Here is a 24,955-nt window from a genome sequence, read left to right as displayed (position 1 = left end):
AGCAACGTCAAAGGGGCAGCAGGCATAACCCCAACCAATCTCACACTTACCATTGCTCTTAGGTAAAAAAAACTTCTATCTCTGTGCTGAGAGAATCATTTCCATTTTTTTCTTCTTTCCTTCTGGGATTTTCTGCAAGACTTCTAGCAAGTTGTTTTCCTAGCTGCAACATTTTCACTACTGCACCTGAGGACTGGCACTCCTTGACTAAGCCTTGGGGACTATACCCAGACCCTGCCTGGATGAAGATGTGGGGCCAACCTGTAATGTTGTTCCTGATTTGGGCATTCACCTTTGCATGTAGTGCAGAGTGCGAAGTTGCTGCAGGGTGCTATACAGGTCCAGGGCAAGACCGCAAATGGTAAGGGAAGAACAAGTGACTCACCGACTGCACTGGGACTCTGCTTGCAGATAACTTCAAATGTAAGGCACACCCCATCTGCTCTGTAGTTTAGTTTGAGAGATTCCCTTGTAAGTTTTATTCTACACACATAGCAGATCTAGGTGCAGGGGTGCGGGGCCTGTGGGCTATGCCAGCAGTTGTCCAGCTAACATTTCTAAGAGGATTTATAACTCCCCTTCAGGGACTCTGACTTTGCTAGCCCAGACCTTACCCCCTTACTGAGCCTTTATCTGCTTCTGGGGACTCTGCCCTTTTGAGGGCACCCCCTTCTCATTTTTAATCCAAGAAGGGACTTGCTACCATGTTTGAATTTATGGGAGACAATTCTGCCCTTCTGAAGGCCTCAGGCCAATGTCCATCGAGCCCCCTCTGCTCTACCCAGGATCTCCCCCTGATCATCTGGTACTTGATTTTATGCTTGCTAATGAGGAAAAAGAGGATTGGCCTGTGTCCAGAGTGCCTATCACAGGATAAAAACCTATTTGGTGATATTTCTCCCCAAATCAAAGATACCATTTCTGTCCTCGTGGATGCAATATGCACTTGCTTAAATTTAGAAAATCCTGTGTTGACCTTGCTTAAAGGTTACTAATATGGGTTCCCTGAATCACATCAACAATCCAAATGGTCCCTGTTCACTCTTTTACAGTCTGTGTTGTATGGTGACTATCCTTACCCTGAGAGGTTGTCCAACCCCCCCCCCCAAATGTTATGCCCAACAACTTCCTATTGAGGGGTTTTAAAAAAAGCGCCCAGTTATGCAGCTTCTAGTTATGATTATAGATCCCGTGTCCATACTGGGTACAAATGGTAAGAGCATTTGAAGCTCTCCCTCGTGGCTCTACAATATTGTGTCAATGGACTGGCAGATACCCGTCGCCAGATCTACAAGATGGGTCTCCTTTTTGGTATATACAGTGCCTTGCGAAAGTATTCGGCCCCCTTGAACTTTTCAACCTTTTGCCACATTTCAGGCTTCAAACATAAAGATATAACATTTTTATTTTTTGTGAAGAATCACCGACAAGTGGGACACAATTGTGAAGTGGAACGAAATCTGTTGGATTTTTTAAACTTTTTTAACTAATAAAAAAATGAAAAGTGGGGCATGCAAAATTATTCGGCCCCCTTGCGTTAATACTTTGTAGAGCCACCTTTTGCTGCGATTACAGCTGCAAGTCGCTTGGGGTATGTCTCTATCAGTTTTGCACATCGAGAGACTGAAATTCTTGCCCGTTCTTCCTTGGAAAACAGCTCGAGCTCAGTGAGGTTGGATAGAGAGCGTTTGTGAACAGCAGTTTTCAGCTCTTTCCACAGATTCTCGATTGGATTCCGGTCTGGACTTTGACTTGGCCATTCTAACACCTGGATACGTTTATTTGTGAACCATTCCTTTGTAGATTTTGCTGTATGTTTGGGATCATTGTCTTGTTGGAAGATAAATCTCCGTCCCAGTTTCAGGTCTTTTGCAGACTCCAACAGGTTTTCATCCAGAATGGTCCTGTATTTGGCTGCATCCATCTTCCCCTCAATTTTAACCATCTTCCCTGTCCCTGCTGAAGAAAAGAAGGCCAAACCATGATGCTCCCACCACCATGTTTGACAGTGAGGATGGTGTGTTGAGGGTGATGAGCTGTGTTGCTTTTACGCCAAACATATCGTTTTGCATTGTGGGCAAAAAGTTTGATTTTGGTTTCATCTGACCAGAGCACCTTCTTCCACATGTTTGGTGTGTCTCCCAGGTGGCTTGTGGCAAACTTTAGACGAGACTTTTTATGGATATCTTTGAGAAATGGCTTTCTTCTTGTCACTCTTCCATAAAGGCCAGATTTGTGCAGTGTACCTATGGACAGACTCTCCCACCTCAGCTGTAGTTCTCTGCAGTTCATCCAGAGTGATCATGGGCCTCTTGGCTGCATCTCTGATCAGTCTTCTTGTCTGAGCTGAAAGTTTAGAGGGACGGCCAGGTCTTGGTAGATTTGCAGTGGTCTGATACTCCTTCCATTTCAAAATCATCGCTTGCACAGTGCTCCTTGGGATGTTTAAAGCTTGGGAAATCTTTTTGTATCCAAATCCGGCTTTAAACTTCTCCACAACAGTATTATGGGCCTACCTGGTGTGTTCCTTGGTCTTCATGATGCTCTCTGCGCTTTCAACAGAACCCTGAGACTATCACAGAGCAGGTGCATTTATACAGAGACTTGATTACACACAGGTGGATTCTATTCATCACCATCAGTCATTTAGGACAACATTGGATCATTCAGAGATCCTCCATGAACTTCTGGAGTGAGTTTGCTGCACTGAAAGTAAAGGGGCCGAATAATTTTGCACGCACCACTTTTCAGTTTTTTATTTGCTAAAAAAGTTTAAAATATCCAATAGATTTCGTTCCACTTCACAATTGTGTCCCACTTGTTGGTGATTCTTCACAAAAAATAAAAATTTTATATCTTTATGTTTGAAGCCTGAAATGTGGCAAAAGGTTGAAAAGTTCAAGGGGGCCGAATACTTTTGCAAGGCACTGTATGGGACAGATCCTTTGGCTTAAGATCTGTGCAGCTTCTTTTCCAAGATGCTTCTGAAGTGTATCCCTTTGATGGGTAATGCCAGTTAGGCTAATCCTTAGACACCTAAATCAGGGAAGTCACATGGGACGAAAGAGTTCTTTTTGCCCGCAAAAAATTCAAATTCTCGGGCAGGAAAAACTGCCTGCTTCTTGATAAAGAGTTCATTGCTTCTCTTTTAAGCCTCTGGCCAAACCTTGGGAGTAAGCCCTCTTCACAATGAAAAGGCACCCCCACTTGACCAGTTCGGGATATGTCTGCTAGCCTTCCCAGCTGTCTGGTCCCAGAAAGTTTCTAAGACTTCTCAACAGTATCCCTCAGGTGCAAATGTCCCAAATGGAATCTGCCCAGTCAGTGATATCCTTCATTCAATCTAGAGATTTTCTGGCCTGTGTGAGCATCAAGGATGCTTACCTGCACATTCCTTCCTATCTTTCCAGCTAATCATTGCTATCTGTAGGCATTTTTCAGTGGACCTTCTCTTGGGACTGGCTTCTGCATCCCAGATTTTCACCAAGGTGCTGGCCCCTGTTCATTCTGCTCTCACAGTGTTCCCATCATGGGATACCTAGATGACCTCCTGTTAAGAGGGCTCTGTCAGCCAATGTCAGTGACAGTGCAGACTCATTAGTCCTTCAGATAGATCCTGACTATCGAAAAGTCAGCGCTGGATCTGACTTATTGTTCAAACTATATACGGGCTGGGTTTTTTTTTTTTTTTTTTTTTTTATATAGCTTTGTTCAAGGTTTTACTTCCCCAGGATAAACTTCAGTGTCTCTATTCTCAGGTACTCAAGAGTGCACTGATGTTTCTGGATTCTGAGTCATGGGGAAAGCAAAAGTATTGTCAACGGATCTGCGGGAAAAGGTAGTTAAACTGTATAAAACAGGAAAGGGATATAAAAAGATATCCAAGGAATTGAGAATGCCAATCAGCAGTGTTCAAACTCTAATCAAGAAGTAGAAAATGAGGGGTCTGTCACAGTCAGGTAGTCCAACTAAAATTTCAGCCACAACTGCCAGGAAAATTGTTTGGGTTGCAAAGAAAACCCCACAAATAACTTCAGCTGGAATACAAGACCCTCTGAAAACATTTGGTGTGGCTGTTTTAGGAAGCGCAATAAGGAGGCACTTGAAGAAAGATGGGCTGCATGGTTGAGTTGCCAGAAGAAAGCCATTACTACGCAAATGCTACAAAGTATCCCACTTACAATATGCCAAACAGCACAGAGACCAGCCTCAAACCTTCTGGCACAAAGTCATTTGGAGTGATAAGACCAAAATTGAGCTTTTTGGCAACAACCATTAGCGCTACATTTGGAGAAGAGCCAAGAAGGCCTATGATGAAAGGTACGCAATTCCTACTGTGAAACACTGAGGTGGATCACTGATGTTTTGGGGATGTGTGAGCTACAAAGGCACAGGAAATTTGGTCAAAATTTATGGCAAGATGAATGCAGTATGTTATCAAAAAATACTGGAGGAACATTTGCATTCATCAACCAGGAAGCTGCGCATGGGACGTACTTGGACATTCCAACATAACAATGATCCAAAACACAAGGCCAAGTTGGCCTGTCATTGGCTACAGCAGAATAAAGTGAAGGTTCTGGAGTGGCCATCTCATTCTCCTGACCTCGATATCATTGAGCCACTCTGGGGAGATCTCAAATGTGCAGTTCATGCAAGACAGCCCAAGAATTTACAGGAACTGGTGGCTTTTTGCCAAGAGGAATGGGCAGCTTTCCATCTGAGAAGATTTACAAATACCACAAAAGACTTCAAGCTGTCATTTATGTTAAAGGGGGCAATACACAGTATTAAGGACTGGGGTAAAACTTTTGATCAGAGTCATTTGGGTAATTTCTGTTGTGATTATGATCTAAAGACAGTAAACACAGTTGATTGATAATAAATGGCTTCAGCCAAACACTATCCATGAGTGAAAGAAACTTTTTTTTGTTATCATTCATATTCTCTGAAAAATGGCCAAGAAATCATAAATCCAGGGTATGTAAAGGGGTGCCCTTCTGAGTACATCCCTTCCAGGACCTTGAGTTCAGTTTGAGGGAATATTTAGGAGCTTTTAGATGAGGTGTGTATGATCTTTTGCAGTTGGGGTAGGGAGAACTCAATTCTATTTTTTTTTCTCCCATTGATAAAGTATCAGGGTTTTAGAGCAGAAGAGTCTAAAAGCAATTTATAAAAGGGAAAGGAAAAGGGCAAACCCCACAGTGTAGTAAACAAAGTGAACAATATTTATTATTGATTAAAAACACACTCCCAAAGGGGGAGCTTGTGCAAAGCAGTAAAAGTCACAGCTGCTGCCTCTGGAGCCTAGAGCTGCTGTGGAATTCCCCTGCTTCAGCTGTGAGCAGGGGGAGAACACAGGCAGGAGGGAGCTGCTGCTGCAGGATGACAACCCGACCAGTGATAGAAGCCGGAGCCTGGGTGGAGAGGATGCCTGACACCGCTGGAAGTGCACTGGGAGTTTGGGACGCATTTCAAAGCATGTTGCTTCTTCAGCCTATCTAAAAATGGCTACTCGCCAAAAATAAATACAGCAGTATAGGAGCGGGTCCAGGAAAAAAATAGCAATTTAAAAGATTAGAGTTTGCACATAGTTTAGGGGTTACCTTACTAACAAAGTAAGAGAGTTGTCAGTATCTCCAGTGATCTATTGGGAAAGTCCCAAAGGACCTGCTCAAAATTTTCACGGGAAGTTATTTACTAGTAGGAACCAACTTGGCACAGGGAGTATTTCCATCTGCCCCTCACATAAGAAAAAAAAGAAATGCCTTCCCCTAGTGCAAACCAGGGAAAACCCTCTAACAGAGCCAGATGAGAGGTCTTTACAGCCAGTTCCCCGTTAGCATTCAGTATATCCCAAATGGGGTCTTACACTTTATGTCCAGTCCGAGTGCTATTTGTGGCTGCTATCTATGGTGCGCTTTCAAGATTCCTTCCCGCCATCGACTTTTTTTAGGGGTACCCAGAGCTTGTTGGTGGTGTTATGATGCAAATTCAATATATATACTAGGGCCAGTGCTTTATAATATAAAGTGAAATCAGGAAGGCCCATTCCGCCATCCAGTTTCAATCTATGTAAGAGTGTATATGCTAATGTGTGGTGGTTCTTGTGCCACACAAATGTTTAGAACATTCTTCTCATATGTCTGAAAAAGGTCTGAGGGAAAGTGATCAGAATAGTATGTAATAAGTAAATTCCTGGAAACCTAGTCATCTTAATGGCATTGGTCCTCCTCAACAAGTAAGGGATAGATCTTGTCACATTTGAAGGTCAGAGTTTACTTTCTCCAGGAGGGCCCCTTATATGAGGTCATAAAACCTTATGAAATCTGCCAAGATGTGGACCCATAGATATGGTAGGGACTTGGCACACAAAAAAGTAAGATCGGCATAAAAGGGAGGAGAGTTCCCCTGGAAGAATAATAGGTAGGATTTCTGACTTAATCCTAAATTAAGTTATTTGCCCAAATCTATTCAGCTCAGACATCAGGACCAGGAGAGTCATGAGAGGCTGAGAGATGCAGAAGAGGACATCATTTTTATTTGGAGACTACTAACTCAGGGTCATTCACAAAGCGCAGTGCAATTAGTGCATGTGCAATAGAGAACCCACTGTGAAGCTGCAAGGCTTCACTGCCAGTTTCCCTTAGCTGAGATGGTGGCGGCAGCACCCGAGAGCCGACCAAAAAATTGGCTCGGGTGAGGACACCGCTGGGTTTGTGAATAGGTAAGTGTCCTAATATTGCAGCTACAAATACTGACTTTTTTCTGAAGGAGCGTGGAGCTCTGCTTTAAGTAATTGGGCTCCCTTTACCGATTTTCCTCTTTTATCTTTCTCTTATGCAGCTTTTAGCAAGTAAAACTTTACTTCAGTCACTGTACATTAATGCAAAAGAGTAATGACTGTGGAGGTGAAGGTCAGGTCCAGCACACCATTTGGAATATCCATAGCGTCTGTGTTTAATGTCTCTGTACTGTGAAATTGTCCTTTTGCTCTTATACCTGAAATGTAACGTGCAACATTATGTGAAGCCTTAAAGGTAAAAGCAGTTCTCTCCTCACACATGTCAACTTATCTCTTACTCCTGAATTCTAGCCTTTATTCACTTTTGCTCCTGCTGTATATGACATCTGGCCTTTTGATCTTTGTTCTGTTTCAGAGCTTTAATCTCACTTTAGTCTTCTCCCCTCACCATCTTGTCTACTTCACATTGTGAACGTACATGAATTTACGGATATGCTTTCTGAAGAAAGATTGCCCCTGACATTTGTTATGCTTATTGATTTTATACTATGGTTTATCACATACGTGTCCTGCACTTGTCTTTAATCTGAAAAAAAAAAGTCTTTGGCATTTGCAACTTTTGTTACTATAGTTTTTGTAAATGTATTTATAATTAATCTCCTTTACATGTTCTCTTCCAAATTCGACTTTAACAGACTTAATAAAACAGTGCGTAAAGAAAGGGTGATGATAAAAATGCAACAACCTATGCCAACCAGTTACAAGTCACCTTTGTCCGCATATTACTGGAAAAATAAATTCCAAAAATTAAGTTGCGCAAACAGTGTAGCCAAGCAATAAACAAGTAAATTAGCTCGGTGTAGGCTGCGGTCACAGTATGTCCACTTAAACAATACATGAATTAATCCAATATAAATATCATATATTCATCACTCTAGCTCCTGACGCCTTTCAGTGAGAACATTATCAAGGGATAGAGGAGTATAGCGGTAAGGTAATATTTATAAGAGCAATCTAGCAATCGTCCCTGGATGGTGAGAAACCCCACCGAGATTGGAAGAAAATGGCGGCCATGTTGCCATAGTGCATACACTAGAGGCCGATCAGTAATTCCCATATAGGCAAATACATTGTGGCCATGATGTTGTAGTCCGGCCATCAGTGAAAGAAAAATGCCACAGCCATAATGGTGGAGACAAACTGCTAGAGGACCAAATCCGGTATGATCATGTGACGGCCATATTTCCATAGTCCTGATTGAGGCAAATAAACAAAGGCTGATGTATAGACAAGACAAAACTCAATTTGTATATATAAATATTTAGGGACCGGACTGACAAAGAAATGGGCATATAATAGTATTGGAACTCTAGGAATATGCCAAAGAGAACCATAGGTTTATACCAATTGAGTATGCAATATAAAATGGCACACACCATCCAGAGATAATGGCAATCTTCTACCAATTATCAACAAGAACTAGAGATGAGGGTAACTCCTTCAATGGGGACATCTGTTTTGTTAACACTAAAATGATAATTGCCCTTTGTAGTTATATCCCTTTCTATGCATTTCTGGGACATGAAGTGAAGGGCAAACGCCCTAACTAGATGCAGACTGCACACAATTAACTGACTGGCTTTACTCTTCCCTACACTATCCAAACAAAATAACATTTTTGGCTATATGTACACTTCAATTAACTTCTGTGTTCTTATAACCATTACTAACAAATGTTTACCATTATCCAGAGAGCAGTCACTGGTGGTCTACCACAAAGCTCTGTTATAGGTCTTGTTCTACTTAATCTGTTTATAAGTGATATAACTAAAGCTGTGGGGTGGGTAAGGTGTGCATTTTTGCTGATGATACAAAGGTGTGAAAATTATGTTGATATTCCAGGAGGTGTCTCTAACATGGAACGATTTGGCATTGCAGAAAGATTGGTCAAAGCAGTGGAAACTGCAGTTCAAAGTTTTAAATGTAAAATAATACACCTAAAGAAAAAGAATCACTTGACAGAACACAATATTGGGGGTGCAGTTTCGGCCTTAAATACAGAGGAAAGAAAACTGGGTTACTTATTTCAGGTGATTGCAAAATGAGCAAAGAGTATAACCAGGCAGGAGAAGAGAATAGAATTCTAGTGTGTACCACTAGAGGGATCATAAGCAAGAGGCTTACTGCTTCACAGCTTTTGTATGTTTACTTTCCAATCCAACCCTTCTTCTGTCATTCGCCTAGGGCAGTGACGTCAGTGCTCACCGGTGCCTCTCAGAATTTGTGAAATCATAGCCTGAGAGGCGCCAGGAGCATCCATTCACTAAAGCAGGAGGGGGTGGGCCTAGTGGCTTCCAATGACATTCTGGAAGAAGATGAAGTGGGACAACTCTGGGTCCACTAACTGGGTAAGTATTCTTCCTGTGTAGAACATCACATCAGGTAGGCAGAGGAGGGGGGTTGGGTTCCACTGTAAGGTAAGAAACGTGCCATTACCTGTTCTACATCCCTATCTGTAAACCCTTACCTGACTCTTCTCACCTTTCCAGCACTGTCCCAGCTGCAGCACCGCTCCTCTCACCTCCTGGTATCTCTAGAGACAATGAGAGCAGTAGGAGCCATAAGCTCCTGTCAGTCAAACTCCTATGTGGAGGGAGCAGAGACATGGCTCTGGAGAAATCCTGGAGGCGAGCATGGGAGGAGGTGACAAGGGAGCTAGAGAGCAGGAGGTCTTGGGATGACCAAAGAGAGCGGCTTGGTTGGTATTTTGGGACTAGGTTAGAGATGTAACTAGGGGCAGAGTTATGGATGGCTTTGTAAATTGTTAGTACTTTGAATTTTATTCGTTGGGTGAGTGGAAGCCAGTGCAGGGATTGGCAGAGAGGGGTGGAGGACACTGAATGGCTGGTAAGGTGGATGAGTCTCGCAGCGGCATTCATTATGGACTGGAGGGGGGATAGTCTATGTAAAGGTAATCCAACGAGGAGGGAGTTGCAGTAGTCGAGGCGAGAGATGACCAGGGAGTGAATTAGAAGCTTGGTGGTGTCATTAGTGAAACATGGGTGTATTCTGGAAATGTTGCGGAGGCTAAGGCGGCATGATTTGGACAGGGCTTGTATGTGGGCCTGAAAGGACAGTTCAGAGTCTAAGGTTACCCCTAGCACCCTGGCATGTGGGGATGGACTGATAGATGTGCCATTGATCTTGACAGAGAAGTCAGGCGAAGGGGCACGTGGGGGAGGAAATATTAAGAGCTCGGTTTTAGAAAGATTACGTTTGAGGAAGTGGTGTGACATCCAGGCTGATATGTCTGTTAGTAGATCAGTGATGCGTGAGGAGATTGATGGGGTGAGCTGAGGGGCAGAGAGATAGATTTGGGTGTCATCAGCATATAAATGGTAGTGGAAGCCATGGGAGGCTATCAGCTGACCCAGGGAGCACGTGTAGATCGAGAATAGTAGAGGTCCAAGGACAGAACCTTGGGGGACCCCAACGGAAAGGGGAGTTGGAGAAGAGGAAGTAAAATTGTAACTGACACTGAAGGTGCGATGAGATAGGTAAGATTCAAACCAACGGAGAGTGCATCCATGGAGACCAAGCAAATTTAGTTTTTTGAGGAGGAGGGGGTGGTCAACTGTATGCACCTATGGATGCACACAGCCAGTGTTGGGAGTCCACAAGTGCCCCTTTAGCACCTGGCTTGCCGAGAAGGCACCTAGAGCAGGGAGAAGGGGAGAGCACCAGTGGGGGACTGGCAAAATTGAGGTAAGTGGTCGCTCTGTGCAATATCATTGCACAGAGCAGGTAAGCATAACATCTTTTTTATTTTAGGAAAAAAAATCTTTTAGTATGTACAGTCTTTAGGAAAGAAAGGAAAAGGGAGACCTGATTGAACCTTTAAATACATTAAAGTGGAGGGCCACCCTGAAAAAAAAAAAATACATTAAAAATTAGAAATAATTAAGAAAAAAAAATGGAAATTTTTTTTTTTTTTTACTTACCAGAAATGCCTGTTGCTAGGCACATCATCCTAATCTGCCTCTTCCTCCTCCGCGGAGATCTTCTGTCTTCTCTCCTCTGTGCAGCATCTTCTGGGATATGGGGCGCTGTGTGTTCTGGGAACTGTGTGTCCCAGAACACAGCGCGCCCCATTCACAAAGCGCTACGTGACTCATGCATGCGCAGTAGGAAACGGGCAGTGAAGGCGCAAGGCTCCACTGCCTGTTTCCCTTAGCGAAAATGGCGGCGCCGGGACCCGAGACTGAGGGACGGGTCAGCCTCGGGCGGCAGACATTGCGGGCGCCCTGGACAGGTAAGTGTGCTTATTAAAAGTCAGCAGCTACAGTGTTTGCAGCTGCTGACTTTTAATTTTTATTTTTTTTAAACTGGCCCTCCTCTTTAATAAGGGTGTGAATAGGGTTCAGAAAGGCAGTATTTTTATTATGAAGCCAAGATCAAGAACGCTTGGGTCATGACCTCAAACTGTCAGGGGGGAAGGTTTTGGAGGTTTAAAGAGTAGTCAATGCGTGGTGTAAACTTCCAGAGGAATAGTGAGTCAGTTAAAGTGAAATTAAACCCTCCTATCCTTTTCAGCCAAGGAGGCTGCCTTCTTGGCCTATGTTTCACCTGAAACTGCCATGGTGCTGCATGTTTGATCAGTTATGCCACCAACCATTTGATAGTTTTGACAGTTTGGTTGAGAACCCAAGTAAATGTGAGAGTTACATTCCCGTAACTGTAATCGTTTTTTTTTTAACTGCTAAATTATTGGGTTTAGTTCTCACACTGGAGGCATTTTTCAGGTTCTGAAGGGCTAAAAATAGTGCCTGTAAAGTGCCTGAAAAATGCCTCCTTTGCAGCCCCAGTGTGAAAGCCCGAGTGCTTTCACGTTGGAGTTGTGCACTTGCTGGACGTTAGAACAAGTCCTGCAAACAGCATCTTTGGGGCAGTGGAGGAGCAGCGCATACACCGCTCCTCCACCGCCCTGCCCATTGAAATCAATGGGCAGCGCCTTTTGGGTGCATTTAACCCTTTCTTCGGCCGCTAGCAGGGGTTAAAAGTGGCCGAATAGTGCCGCTAAAACGACCGTAAAGCATCGCTAATAGATCGCTATCAGGGGTCTAACAGTAAATTCAAGCATGCTTTGGACATACATTGTTCTATAGCCAGACAACAAAGTAAAACAAATAAAATAAATTACAAAGAAAATAAAAAATTTGAATAGACTTGATGGACCACTTGTTCTGTTTTCTGTGGCCTCCATACATATAAAAATACTAGATGCAGTGCATCCTAGCATCAGACTACATGATTAGAAACATTAATATTTACAATAGTTTTTATTTTCACTCAACAGCGGTCTTATGGTGTGTGTGTGTGTGTGTGTGTGTGTGTGTGTGTGTGTGTGTATGTATGTATATATATTATTTTCCAGTGTGCTGTTATTATGTTATTACACAGCTATTTCTGTAACTTGTATATCACAATTTTCAACTGAATGAGTTATGATGAAAGATCAATACATTTTTTCATCAACACCTTTTTTTTTTTGTTCCCCTTTAAGGTTATTTTGGGTCAGAGTTTACTCCCAGCTGCTGCAGAACAGAATATAACTGCTGCCATGAAGGTAATAAGTCCTTTTGATCTCATGAATGAATGCAATAAAAATTGCAAGAAGATGAATGTTTGTTTTAGAATCTAGCTGGAAGACTTGTAAGCGAGCTGTACACAGCAAATATTGGAATTATGTGTGATAGTTGAGTAAAGGTATTGTCATGTAATTACATTCTGGAGAGGGTCGGCAGATAGAAGGCAATGTACTATTATTGAACATACAAAGCAACATGTGAAGTGGAGAGGATCCAAAGAAGCAATACATAGCTATAAAAGTAAACAAAAGTATTACTAGATACTGTCTTTAAAATATCCCCACTTTATAAAATAGTGATATAGAAGTAAAAAGAACACTCAGACACAAAGCTATACAAAAAAAAAACAATCCTACTTTGTATGAAACAGAAGGCCAAACCTTTAGTCGACAATATTTTGCTAAACAAAACTGAAAGTATGAAAACGGTTGTAACAATAGTATTTTCTGAGTTCTGCCTCTGATTCATTTGGTTCTTGCTTTGTTTCCCCTTGTAGCGGGTTTATGGTGTTTTGAGGAGCATTGTGGTCCTGATTGACGTTTTGTAACAGGGCACGAACCATGCGCAGGTGGGCCCGATAAACTATCAGTGGTGCAAAGTGAGAACTGAGACAGTAAAATTAGGTGCTGAGTTGTTGCAAAAAAAAAAAAAGTGCAAAATGCCCCACACTATCTATTATCACAGTGACTATAGTTTATATCTATTTAATCTAAACGGAATACAAGTACATTGATTTACATCCTTAATATGTTGTCATTGATGATTGCCATTATAACTGAATCCTGCGCTACCTACCTCTTGGTGCTGTAATGTACTTATTCTATACACATGAGACATGAGGCATTTGCGATATCTACAGTGGGGCAAAAAAGTATTTAGTCAGCCACCAATTGTGCAATTTTTCCCATTTAAAAGGATGAGAGAGGCCTGTAATTGTCATCATAGCTATACCTCAACTATTAGAGACAAAATATGGAAACAAATCCAGACAATCACATTGTCTGATTTTTTTTTTAAAGAATTTATTCGCAAATTATGGTGGAAAATAAGTATTTTGTCAATATCAAAAGTTCATCTCGATACTTTTTTATATATCCTTTGTTGGCAATGACAGAAGTCAAAAGTTTTCTGTAAGTCTTCACAAGGTTGTCACACACTGTTGCTGGTATGTTGGCCCATTCCTCCATGCAGATCTCCTCTAGAGCAGTGATGTTTTGGGGCTGTCACTGGGCAACACGGACTTTCAATTCCCTCCAAAGGTTTTCTATGGGGTTGAGATCTGGAGACTGGCTAGGCCACTCCAGGACCTTGAAATGCTACTTACGAAGCCACTCCTTCGTTGCCCGGGCGGTGTGTTTGGGATCATTGTCATGCTCAAAGACCCAGCCATGTTTCATCTTCAATGCCCTTGCTTATGGGAGGAGGTTTGCTGAAAGACCCAGCCACGTTTTATCTTCAATGCCCTTGCTCTCAAAATCTCACAATACATGGCCCCATTCATTCTTTCATGTACATGGATCAGTCGTCCTGTTCCCTTTGCAGAGAAACCGTCCCAAAGCATGATGTTGCCACCCCCATGCTTCACAGTAGGTATGGTGTTCTTTGGTTGCAACTCAGCATTCTCTGTTCTCCGAACATAATGAGTTGTGTTTCTACCAAACAGTCCTACTTTGGTTTCATCTGACCATATGACATTATCCCAATCCTCTTCTGGATCATCCAAATGCTCTCTAGCAAACAGACAGGCCCAGACATGTACTGGCTTAAGCAGGGGGACATGTCTGGCACTGCAGGATCTGAGTCCCTGGCGGCATAGTGTGTTACTCATGGTAGCCTTTGTTACGTTGGTACCAGCTCTCTGCAGGTCATTCACTAGGTCCCCCTGTGTGGTTCTGGGATTTTTGCTCACCCTTCTTGTGATCATTTTGACCCCACGGGGTGAGATCTTGCGTGGAGCCCCAGATCAAGGGAGATTATTAGTGGTCTTGTATGTCTTCCATTTTCTAATCATTGCTCCCACAGTTGATTTCTTCACACCAAGCTGCTTGCCTATTTCAGATTTAGTCTTCCCAGCCTGGTGCAGGTCTACAATTTTGTTTCTGGTGTCCTTTGACAGCTCTTTGGTCTTCACCATAGGGGAGTTTTGAGTGTGACTGTTTAAGGTTGTGGACAGGTGTCTTTTATACTGATAACAAGTTCAAACAAGTGCCATTAATACAGGTAAAGAGTGGAGGACAAAGGAGCCTCTTAAAGAAGAAGATACAGGTCTATGAGAGCCAGAAATCGTGCTTGTTTGTAGGTGACCAAATACAAATTTTCCACCATAATTTGCAAATAAATTCTTTCAAAAATCAGACAATGTGATTGTCTGGATTTGTTTCCACATTTTGTCTCTCATAGTTGAGGTATACCTATGATGACAATTAGAGGCTTCTCTCATCTTTTTAAGTGGGAGAACTTGCAAAATAGGTGGCTGACTAAATACTTTTTTGCCCCACTGTATATACTGTATGTGTGTGTATGTATATACATATATTCCTTTTCAATGTTATGGCACACAAATTGTTAAGCATTTGTAACATGTCACAAGTATGGACCTTCCTATTTATTTAAAGCGTTTGTTACCCCAACACTTCATATTCCTGATATGTGCCAGCTGTACCATGTACTTGTATGACAAAGTATACTAATTTCTCTTTGTATTGCTTCCTTTATGTGAAATCATTGGTGTTCCGGCCAGTGCCTCTGCTTTCCTATTGAAAACTGACCACAATAAGCAGGCGAGCACACCAGACATCAACCTGCAAAAACTAATTTCAGGGAGGGGCAAACTCATTTCAGGGAGGTGGGGCTTCATGCCCTTTTTCAATATTTTTTCACCGTCCTTCTGGGGAAGAGGGCGGGGGTGGTATCTGGCAGTGGACAGGGTCAGTAGTTTTTTTATTTATAGTAATTTCTTTTTTTACAATTTAATTTGTTTTTCACAATGCTTTTTGGGGGGAGGGTGTTGGGGCAGTGGACGGTGTTGGTAGGGCAGGGGAGAGTGATGTCAGTAGTTTATTTTATTTTTTTACACTTTTTCATTTTGTTATAATTTTTTTTTACAGTATTTCCCTAGTCCCTTTCTCAACACTAAAGATGAATGAACAGGAGACAGGCTCCTGTTAATTCATAAACTGAGCAGAGTAAACACAGTTCAGTTATCACAGGACACAGGAGCGATCTCATATTCCTGACAGTCGCCCCCCCACAGCCGGCAGAAGAGGAGGGGAGCTGGCTGTGGGGGGCGAGGGGGGGGCGGAGGAGGAGGACTGGAGGGCCGGAGGAGAACAGGAGGGCGAAGAAGGACACAGAGGGGGCCGGGGGAGGAGCATGCAGAACAGCTGGGACTGATCGGTGTGGTGGGGAACAGCTGTGAGCACCAATCTCTGTATAGCTTTTTGGCTGACAGCCACAGGAGGGAGAGAAGGAGAAACGTTTGTCAGCTAAAAATCAATACAAAGGAGATCGGTGTTCACAGCTGTTCCCCGCCATACTGATCATTCCCAGGAGTTTGTGAAGCGCTTGTGGGTGCTGCCGCAGAAATGCGGGAGACTTGATATGTATGGCACACTGTGGTCAGATCTCTAGCTATGCTGGGAACTCAGTGTACTCTCCTCCAATGATCAGATTTGTCCTGACATGCCCCCACTGCACAGCCATTTACTGGCAAGCTCAGTGTGCTGCTGCTTCTCCCCCCACCCCAGCTCGTATTCAGCTGAGAACAGAGGGATGTGATCACTTATAAAAAAAAAGGGCAAGAAGGTGTTCATAATGTTTTTTTTTTTATTTCTATAAAAAAATGTTTTGCCTTTCATTTCTATTTTAAACTGAATTTGTTGTTTTACAAGGTGATTATTTACAATCACTTTAATCTTTAATGTAGTATCTTTTAAATGCTTTGTACCAGAATTGTATTTGTATCATTATCTTCTGGACAAGTTATAGAATACAATTGGTGACAGGTTTTCACTTAAACCAAGATATTGTTATTCCTTCTTTCTTCCCAGAGCCTCAATCTAGGGAAGAGTAGGCACTACATTCCCTCCATGTAGTAAGAGCGGTCAGAGTGTATTTAAAGGTGACCGCTCAGATTTGCAAAACAGATGTTTTATTTGTACTGCCAGAAGGTCCAAAAAGGGGACAGGCAGCATAAAAATCTACTATTTCCAAATGGATTTGTCAAGTCATTATTCATGCTTATGGTTTAACCACTTCCCGACCAGCGCACGACGATGTACGTCGACAGAATGGCACGGGCAGGCATATTGGCGTACAGGTACGTCCAATATTCAATGCCCCCCTGCCATCTGGAGCGCGCCGCCGGCGGCGCGCTCCCGCGCTGGTCGGGACCCCCGTGAGTCCGGTCGCGGGACCCGCGGACTCGATCGCCGCGGGCATCCCCGCGATCGTCTCACGGAGCGGCCGAATGGAGGAAATGCCGAGTAAACAGCATTTCTCCATTCTGCCTAGCAACTAGTGACGCTGATCTCTGCTCCATGTGATTGGAGCAGAGATCAGTGTACACTAAATGAAAGCCCAACCCCCCCCACAGTTAGTAACACACCCCTAGGAACACTTAACCCCTACACTGCCACCCACTGGTTAACCCCTTCACTGCCAGTGTCATTTACACAGGAATCACTGCATTTATATAGCAGTGATTACTGTATAAATGACAATGGTCCCAAAAATGTCCGATGGGTCCCCCACAATGTCGCAGTCACAATAAAAATCGCTGATCGCCGCCATTACTAGTAAAAAAAAAAATTATAAAAAATTATTAATAAAAATGCTATAAAACTATCCCTATTTTGTAAACGCTATAACTTTTGCGCAAACCAATCAATAATCGCTTATTGCGATTTTTTTTACCAAAAATATGTAGAAGAATACGTATCGGCCTAAACTGAGGGAAAAAAATGTTTTTTTATATATTTTTGGGGGATATTTATTATAACAAAAAGTAAAAAATAATGCGTTTTTTTCAAAATTGTCGCTCTATTTTTGTTTATAGCGCAAAAAATAAAAACCGCAGGGGTGATCAAATACCACCAAAAGAAAGCTCTATTTGTGGGAAAAAAAAGGACGTCAATTTTGTTTGGGAGCCACGTCGCACGACCGCGCAATTGTCAGTTAAAGCGACACAGTGCCGAATCACAAAAAGTGGTCTTGTCTTTGACCAGCAAATTGGTCCGGTCTGAAAGTGGTTAAAGAAGAGAATTTCTCCTTTTCATGTTAGAGCACACTCAACCAGGGCGATTAGTGCCTCTTGGGCAGTGCATCATCAGGCCTCTATGGCTCAGATCTGTAAGGCCGCAACTTGGTCTTCAGTTCATACGTTTACCAGATTTTAAAGGTCATGAGGATATTTCCTTCGGGCGCAGTATACTGCAGGCTGCAGTATGAGTCCTCTGGCCTCCTTTTTTGTTGTGTCTCCCTCCCTTCAGTTGCCATTGCTATGGGGCCTCCCACATAGTAAGAACTATGGCTCTGTGTCCCCTGATGTAAGAAAAGAAAACTGGGTTTTTAAAACCGCTTACTTGTAAAAATCCTTTTCTTTGATGTACATCAGGGGACACAGAAGTCCCTCCCTTCTTGGTGTACACTTGTATTGCTTAACTACAAAACTGAGGACTCCCAGTAGTGGGAGGGGTTATATAGGGAGTGCACATCTTGCCTTAGGGCGTGCCTGTGTCCATCACCTATCAGTGGCCCCTATAACCCACATAGTAAGTACTATGGATCTGTGTCCCCTGATGTACATCAAAGAAAAGGATTTTACAGGTAAGCAGTTTTAAAAATCCTGTTTTTTTTTTTGTTTGTTTTTTTTCTCTATAGATTACATGAAAAATAGAATTTTCTCTTATATTCACCGACCGACACAGCTCCTCTCTGTAACTAAATGGGTTTGTTAGCCTGCCACTAGGAGAAACTAGGCAAAATTGTAACACAATGCACAGAATTGTCAGTACCGCCCAGGGGGCAGAGCCTGTGCTAACAACCCTCCCTGCTGCCCCAGCAGCTTCAGTTTTTATTTTGCCTCGTGAGGGAGAATGACTTAGGAACCCTGCGGGCCCTTCGGTCCATTTTTTTGATGCAGAACTTATGCTTTTGCGCAAGATGAATGATCCTGAGATCTTCGATCAACTGCCGGCTGGGTGACAGGCTGGTTAAGTTATCCTTGTAGTCCCCCCAGTCCGGCCATCGAGCGCGTGCACGTTGCAGCTACGGCTCGGCAGGCCATGATATACCTCAGCTCCAGAGGTGTCTGCTGTGCGGTGTGTACCAGGGATCGCTGGGTCTCTCACCTGTATGGGGTCTGTGCGGTTAGCGATGGTCCTGGTTTCGGTGTGGTGGGTCCCAAAAAGGTGCCTGTGGAGATATTTTGCTGTGTTTGAGGCAGCACTGTGACTCTCACCACATGGCACTGTCCGGCGGCCATTTTGGATGGGGGCAGAGCAGGTTCCCCTTGTGAGCTTCAGCGGCCATTTTCTGTAGGTTTTCCCTATTCAGACCATTGGCGGCCATTTTCTTGAAGCCTGAGTGCTTTTTTTTCAACGCAGCACTCTAGTGACAGCATGCCATGTGCTATCACATGCTGTTTCCTGTGTATACAGGTCGCTGAGCAGCCATTCCCTGAACGCTGGTGAAAGCTCTGCAGATCGCTTCAGCGCTCTTTTCTACTGCTGCTGCCGACACAGCCTCTTCACTCTGCACTTGGGTGACCTCCTGGGGACTACAGGCACGGCTAGTAACTGACACAGAACACCTCAGGGTGGTGAGTATGGTGCTAGGAGCCCCCCCCAGCCAGCGGCAGCAGGAGGGTGGGACCTTCACTGTCCTAAGTCCCCTTTCAGGTGGCAGACAGGGTAGGGTCAGCATGGCTTCAGAAACTTGTGTTTCTTCCCCCGAAATCCAGGCAATTGCAACCGGGTCACCTGCGGATGGCATTGTGCCGATGGACACCCTGACGACGGGCCTGAACTCATTTGTTGCTAAAATAGAGGCGGTGCGTGGAAGGAGAAGTGTGCTAAAAAGGCCCCTGCCCCCTCCCCTTTGGGTCCCGCAAGCCAGCACGTTCACCTAAGGTGTTCCCGTATTTGACTTATTTTGACAAGTTCATCTACAGGGAATGGGGTCAGCCGCAAAGGACCTTTTCGGTCCCCAAAAACATGGCGGTGCGTTATCCCTTTGAGGAAAGCCTTCTCAAGAAATTGTCAGCTCCTCCGGTCGTGGACCTCCCAGTATCCAGGTTAAATAAAGTAACCACGATCCCGGTAGAGGGGACTCCTGCATTTAAGGATCCCACGGACAGGAAGGCCGAGGCAGTGTCTCGTTCCTTGTTTACGGTTGTGGGGTCCGCCATACGACCAGTACTGGCATCTGCACTTGTGTCACAGACACTGACTGAGTGGACAAAATTTTGCACTGCGTATTGGGAGAGCAGAAGGCTTCTCCTGTCTGTGTTGAATTGGCGGACCAACTAGTGCAAGGCCTCAAGTATGTTTGTGACACATCCCTGGATACCCTCCCTTTGTTATCCAGGGCTTCAGTGTCAGCTGTGGTGCTGCGGCACCTGATTTGATTAAGATGCTGGTCTGTTGACCAGGCATCTAAGAAAGCCCTGACGGACCTTCCCTTCCTTGGCGACCGGCTCTTTGGAGCCTCATTGGATGACATTATTAAAAATGCCACCGGTGGTAAGAGTACCCTACTCCCGCAAGCCAGGAAGTCTAAGGAGCCACGCCGCAGGCTAGAGCCCTCTTTTTCCGCTCACAAGCGGCTTTTTCGTCCGACCGGGGCTTCGGCGAAGCGTCCCCAGCCCGACAGGACGGCCACAGACGGAAAAAAGTGTCCCTGGCATCGCAAGCCTGCGACAAAAAATGCTACCGCATCAAGGTTTGCCCCCACCCATGTCTCGGGTGGGGGGTTGCCTTCGGGAGTTTGCAGCCCGGTGGTCCTCCCGATTATCTGACCAATGGGTCTGCAATCTGATTTCCACTGGCTACAAGATAGAGTTTCTCTCTTGGCCGCCAAACAGATTCTTCCCCTCCAGCATACCCGTGTCCCCGGTTTGCCGGGAGGCCCTGTTGGGGGTGGTAAGGGACTTGCTGAGTCGAGGGGTGATTGTACCAGTTCCGGAATCGGAACGCTTCCAGGGATTCTACTCAAATCTATTTGTGGGGTTCCCAAGAAGGAAGGGGTACGTCCAATCTTGGACTTAAAAGCCCTCAATCACCTTGTAAAAGTGCAGAGGTTCAGGATGGAATCAGTTCGCTCAGTGCTCGCTCCACTCCATCAAGGGAACTCCCTGGCGTCCTTGGACATCCAGGATGCTTACCTGCACATACCCATATGTCTGCGGCATCAAAAGTTTCTGCGATTTGCAGTTGGGGAAGCCCACTATCAGTTTGTGGCTCTACCATTTGGCCTGGCATCAGCCCCCCAAGTCTTTACCAAGGTATTGGCTCCAGTTTTGGCGTTGCTGGGACAACACGGGATTGCGATCATGGGATATCTAGACGATCTCCTCCTGAGAGCATCTTCTGCCTCAGAGTTGAAGGAGGATGTTGCGATCACCATGCAGAATTTGCAAGAATTTGGGTGGCTGTTGAACCTAAAGAATTCGGTGGTTGTACTGACCCAGGGTCTGGAGTACCTAGGCTTGCTGCTGGACTCCAAGGAAGCGAGAGTCTTTCTCCCTTCAGACAAAGTGCAGAACCTCAAAGCCGTGATAAACCTGCTGTGGAATCGCGAGCGGTCGTCACTTTGCTTTTGCATGCGAGTCCTGGGACTCATGGTGGCTGCCTTCGATGCCCTGCCGCATGCCCAGTTCCACACCAGGACCTTGCAGAAAGAGATTTTGTCAAAATGGGACAAATCTCCATTGTCCCTGGATCACTCGATCCAGGTGAGCCAGTCCGTCAGAGACTCCCTGCTATGGTGGCTGAGATCCCCGGTGATTCAGTCAGGAAAGTCGTTCCTCCCTCTTCAATAGACAGTGATCACAACGGATGCCAGCCTATCCGGCTGGGGTGGAGTGATGGGGATTCAGTCGGCTCAGGGCCTCTGGTCGACAGAAGAATCCAAGTTGCTGATCAATCTGCTCAAATTGAGAGCAATCAGGCTGTGCCTCCACACATGGTCATTGAGTCTTCAAGGGCGTCCGATCAGGGTACAGTCGGACAACGCCGCGGCTGTGGCGTACATAAATTACCGCTCGGGAGGTCGCTCACATACTTCGGTGGGCAGAGCGACACATACCATCCCTGTCGGCCATTTACATCCCGGGGGGTGGAAAATTGGCAGTCGACAGATGCTAGACCCAGGAGAATTGGCACTGCATCCAGAGATATTAAGGCTGCTGTGTCTGAAGTGGGGCACACCAGATGTGGATCTATTGGCCTCCCGTCTCAATCGGAAAGTGCCAAGATTCGTGTCCAGGACAAGAGATCCGTGGGCAGATGCGTCAGACGTGCTGGTGGCTCTGTGGGATCAGTACCAGCTGATCTACGCCTTTCCTCCACTGAAACTTGCCACGTCTGCTTCGCAGAGTGGAAGCCGAGGGGATCCCAGTAATCTTGGTTGCCCCAGATTGGCCTCAGCGGCCCTGGTACGCAGACCTGGCGCGTCTGGTGGCAGACGCTGCCTGGCGAATGCCGCTGCGAGAGGACCTCCTATCTCAAGGTCCAATCTTTCAACCTGTTTTACCATCGCTGGCTTAACGCTATGGCTATTGAGAGCCAGGTGCTGAGGAACCGGGGTCTGACGGACTCGGTGATTCCAACTATGTTGAGGGCGCGGAAATCTTCTTCACGGAAGATATACTATCGTACCTGGAAGGCCTACATCTCCATGTGTGAGGAGAAAGGATGGCACCCGCGCTCCTTTTCTATATCCAGGATCCTGCTGTTTCTTCAACAAGGAGTAGACCAGAAGTTGGCGTTAAGCACCATTAAGGGGCAAATTTCAGCCTTGGCTGTCTTTTTTCAGCGATCCCTGACGTCTCACTCATTGGTGAGTACCTTCGTTCAGGGGATACGACATGTAGTCCCTCCAGTGTGCCCACCGTTACCCCCATGGGATTTGAACCTAGTGTTGTCAGGGCTTCAAAAACCGCCGTTTGAAAACATCAGGGAGATTCCCCTGTTGACTCTTTCCCAGAAAGTGGTCTTTCTAGTGGCCATCACATCGGCCAGGAGGGTTTCGGAATTGGCGGCCTTGTCATGCAAGTTGCCTTATCTGGTCATTCACAGGGATAAGGTGGTGTTGCGTCCGCAACCGTCCTTTCCACGGAAGGTGGTCTCTGCTTTTCATATCAATGAGGACATTGTATTACCATTGTTGTGTCCAAAGCCAAAGCACACCAAAGAGGTGGCCCTTCACGCTCTCGATGTGGTTAGGGCTCTGAAGGTGTACTTGTCTGCCACGGCTCCCTTTCGGAAGTCAGACTCACTGTTTGTTTCGGTGGTTGGTCCAAAGAAGGGTATGGCGGTCTCGTCGGCCACCATTTCCAGGTGGATCAGACAGATTGTAGTCCAAGCCTACGCCTTGAAGGGGCAGGTGCCCCCCTTTCCAGTCACGGCCCACTCAAGAGCAATCGGAACGTCTTGGGCCTTCCGACACCAAGCGTCTGTCACTCAGGTGTGTAAGGCTGTGACCTGGTCGTCTGTCCATACGTTTACCAAGTTCTACAAGGTAGACGCCAGTGCATCGGCTGATGCCTGTTTTGGCCGCAAAGTTTTGCAGGCGGCCGTGTAGTTGCAATTATATTTGCAATTGAGAGTTTTTCCTGTTTTTTCGATAAAAATAGTACTTTTTGTTAATGCACTGTTGAATTACTTCCGCAATGTTGCGGTCTTGGGGATCACTCCTGTTAAGGATGCCCGGTTATATGGTGGTGTTTTTACACACACTGCTGTTTTTTAGTGGGTTTAGTTTTACTAGTTCCCACTTGCCATGGTGGATGAAGTTTTTATGCAGTTTTTCCCACCCCTCGTTTGGCACTGCTTGTGGTGCCATATTAAAGATATTTTAATTTTCTAATGTAATAGTTTTTACAATTATTTAACTAATGTTTAGGATTATATTTGCTATATTCAAGAACACTATTTATATATTTTCAAATTTTATTTCATTGTAGCAGACAGTATCAGCAATGATGAAAATATTCAAGAACACTATTTTGGAGAAATCCATATATAGCTATGGTTAACTTCTATTTTTAACCACTTTCAGACCGAACCATTTTGCTGGCTTAAGACCAGACCACTTTTTGCGATTCGGCACTGCGTCGCTTCAACTGACAATTGCGCGGCTCCCAAACAAAATTAACGTCCTTTTTCCCCACAAATAGAGCTTTCTTTTGGTGGTATTTGATCACCCCTGCGATTTTTATTTTTTGCGCTATAAACAAAAATAGTGACAATTTTGAGAAAAACGCATTCTTTTTTTACTTTTTGCTATAATAAATTTCCCCCAAAAATATATTAAAAAATTTTTTTTTTTCCTCAGTTTAGGCCGATACTATTCTTCTACATATTTTTGGTAAAAAAAAATCGCAATAAGCAATTATTAATTGGTTTGCGCAAAATAGGGGATAGTTTAATGGCATTTTTATTAATATTTTTTTTTTACTAGTAATGGCGGCGATCAGCGATTTTTATTGTGACTGCGACATTATAGCGGACACATCAGACATTTTTGACACATTTTTGGGACTATTGTCATTTATACCGAAATCGGTGCTATACAAATGCACTGATTCCTGTGTAAATGACACTGGCAGTGAAGGGGTTAACCACTAAATGACAGTGTAGGGGTTAAGTGTGTCCTAGGGGCGTGTTACTAACTGGGGGGGGCTGGGCTGTGTGTTATTGAACACTGATCTCTGCTCCAATCACAGGGAGCAGAGATCAGTGTCACTTGTTGCTAGGCAGAACGGGGAGATGCTGTTTACATCAGCATCTCCCCGTTCAGCCTCCCTGTGCGACGATCGCGGGTATCCCTGCGGCGATCGATGCCGTGGGACCCACGACCGGACTCACGGGGGTCCCGACAGGCACACTCGCGGTGGCAGGGCGGCAATTACAAATGGACGTACCTGTACGCCAGTATGCCTGCCCGTGCCATTCTGCCGACATACATCGTCGTGCGCCCGTCGGGAAGTGGTTAATTAAATATGTTTATGTTCTTATTGTATACAGTATATTGTCCTGAAAAACAGTAACCAGAAGAAAACTATATTGTAGTTACAGGGTTTTTTTGGTTGTTTTTATATGTGTGTCTATATATATATATATATATATATATATATATATATATATATATATATATATATATAAATCTCAAAAGTGCCTTTTCTTTCATTGTGGTATACACTAATGGATGTGTAAACAAAAGGACCTAATTGATTTTTAAAGTAAACCTGCAAGTGTTTTTGCTCGATACACATTGCTATTAAACATCTATCACTTACTGTATCTTCTGTGTAGCCATAATGTAAAAATATATCCTGGCC

At 44.5% G+C, this 24,955-nt stretch overlaps 1 protein-coding gene across 1 annotated transcript in view; it reads left to right on the top strand.

The window, feature by feature from the left end:
- Positions 1-24,955, top strand: part of COG5 (component of oligomeric golgi complex 5) — a 485,726-nt gene that overhangs the window by 394,163 nt on the left and 66,608 nt on the right. Inside the window, exon 16 of the mRNA XM_077472430.1 lies at positions 12,309-12,371. Coding sequence (XP_077328556.1) covers positions 12,309-12,371 — 63 coding nt within the window. The remainder of the gene's footprint in view (positions 1-12,308; positions 12,372-24,955) is intronic.

The sequence above is a fragment of the Lithobates pipiens genome, unplaced genomic scaffold, assembly GCF_037356315.1.
Source record: "Lithobates pipiens isolate NorthernLeopardFrog02 unplaced genomic scaffold, aLitPip1_a1.2 Scaffold_8, whole genome shotgun sequence".
Taxonomy (NCBI): Eukaryota; Metazoa; Chordata; class Amphibia; order Anura; family Ranidae; genus Lithobates; species Lithobates pipiens.
This window is presented reverse-complemented; position numbering and strand designations above follow the sequence as displayed.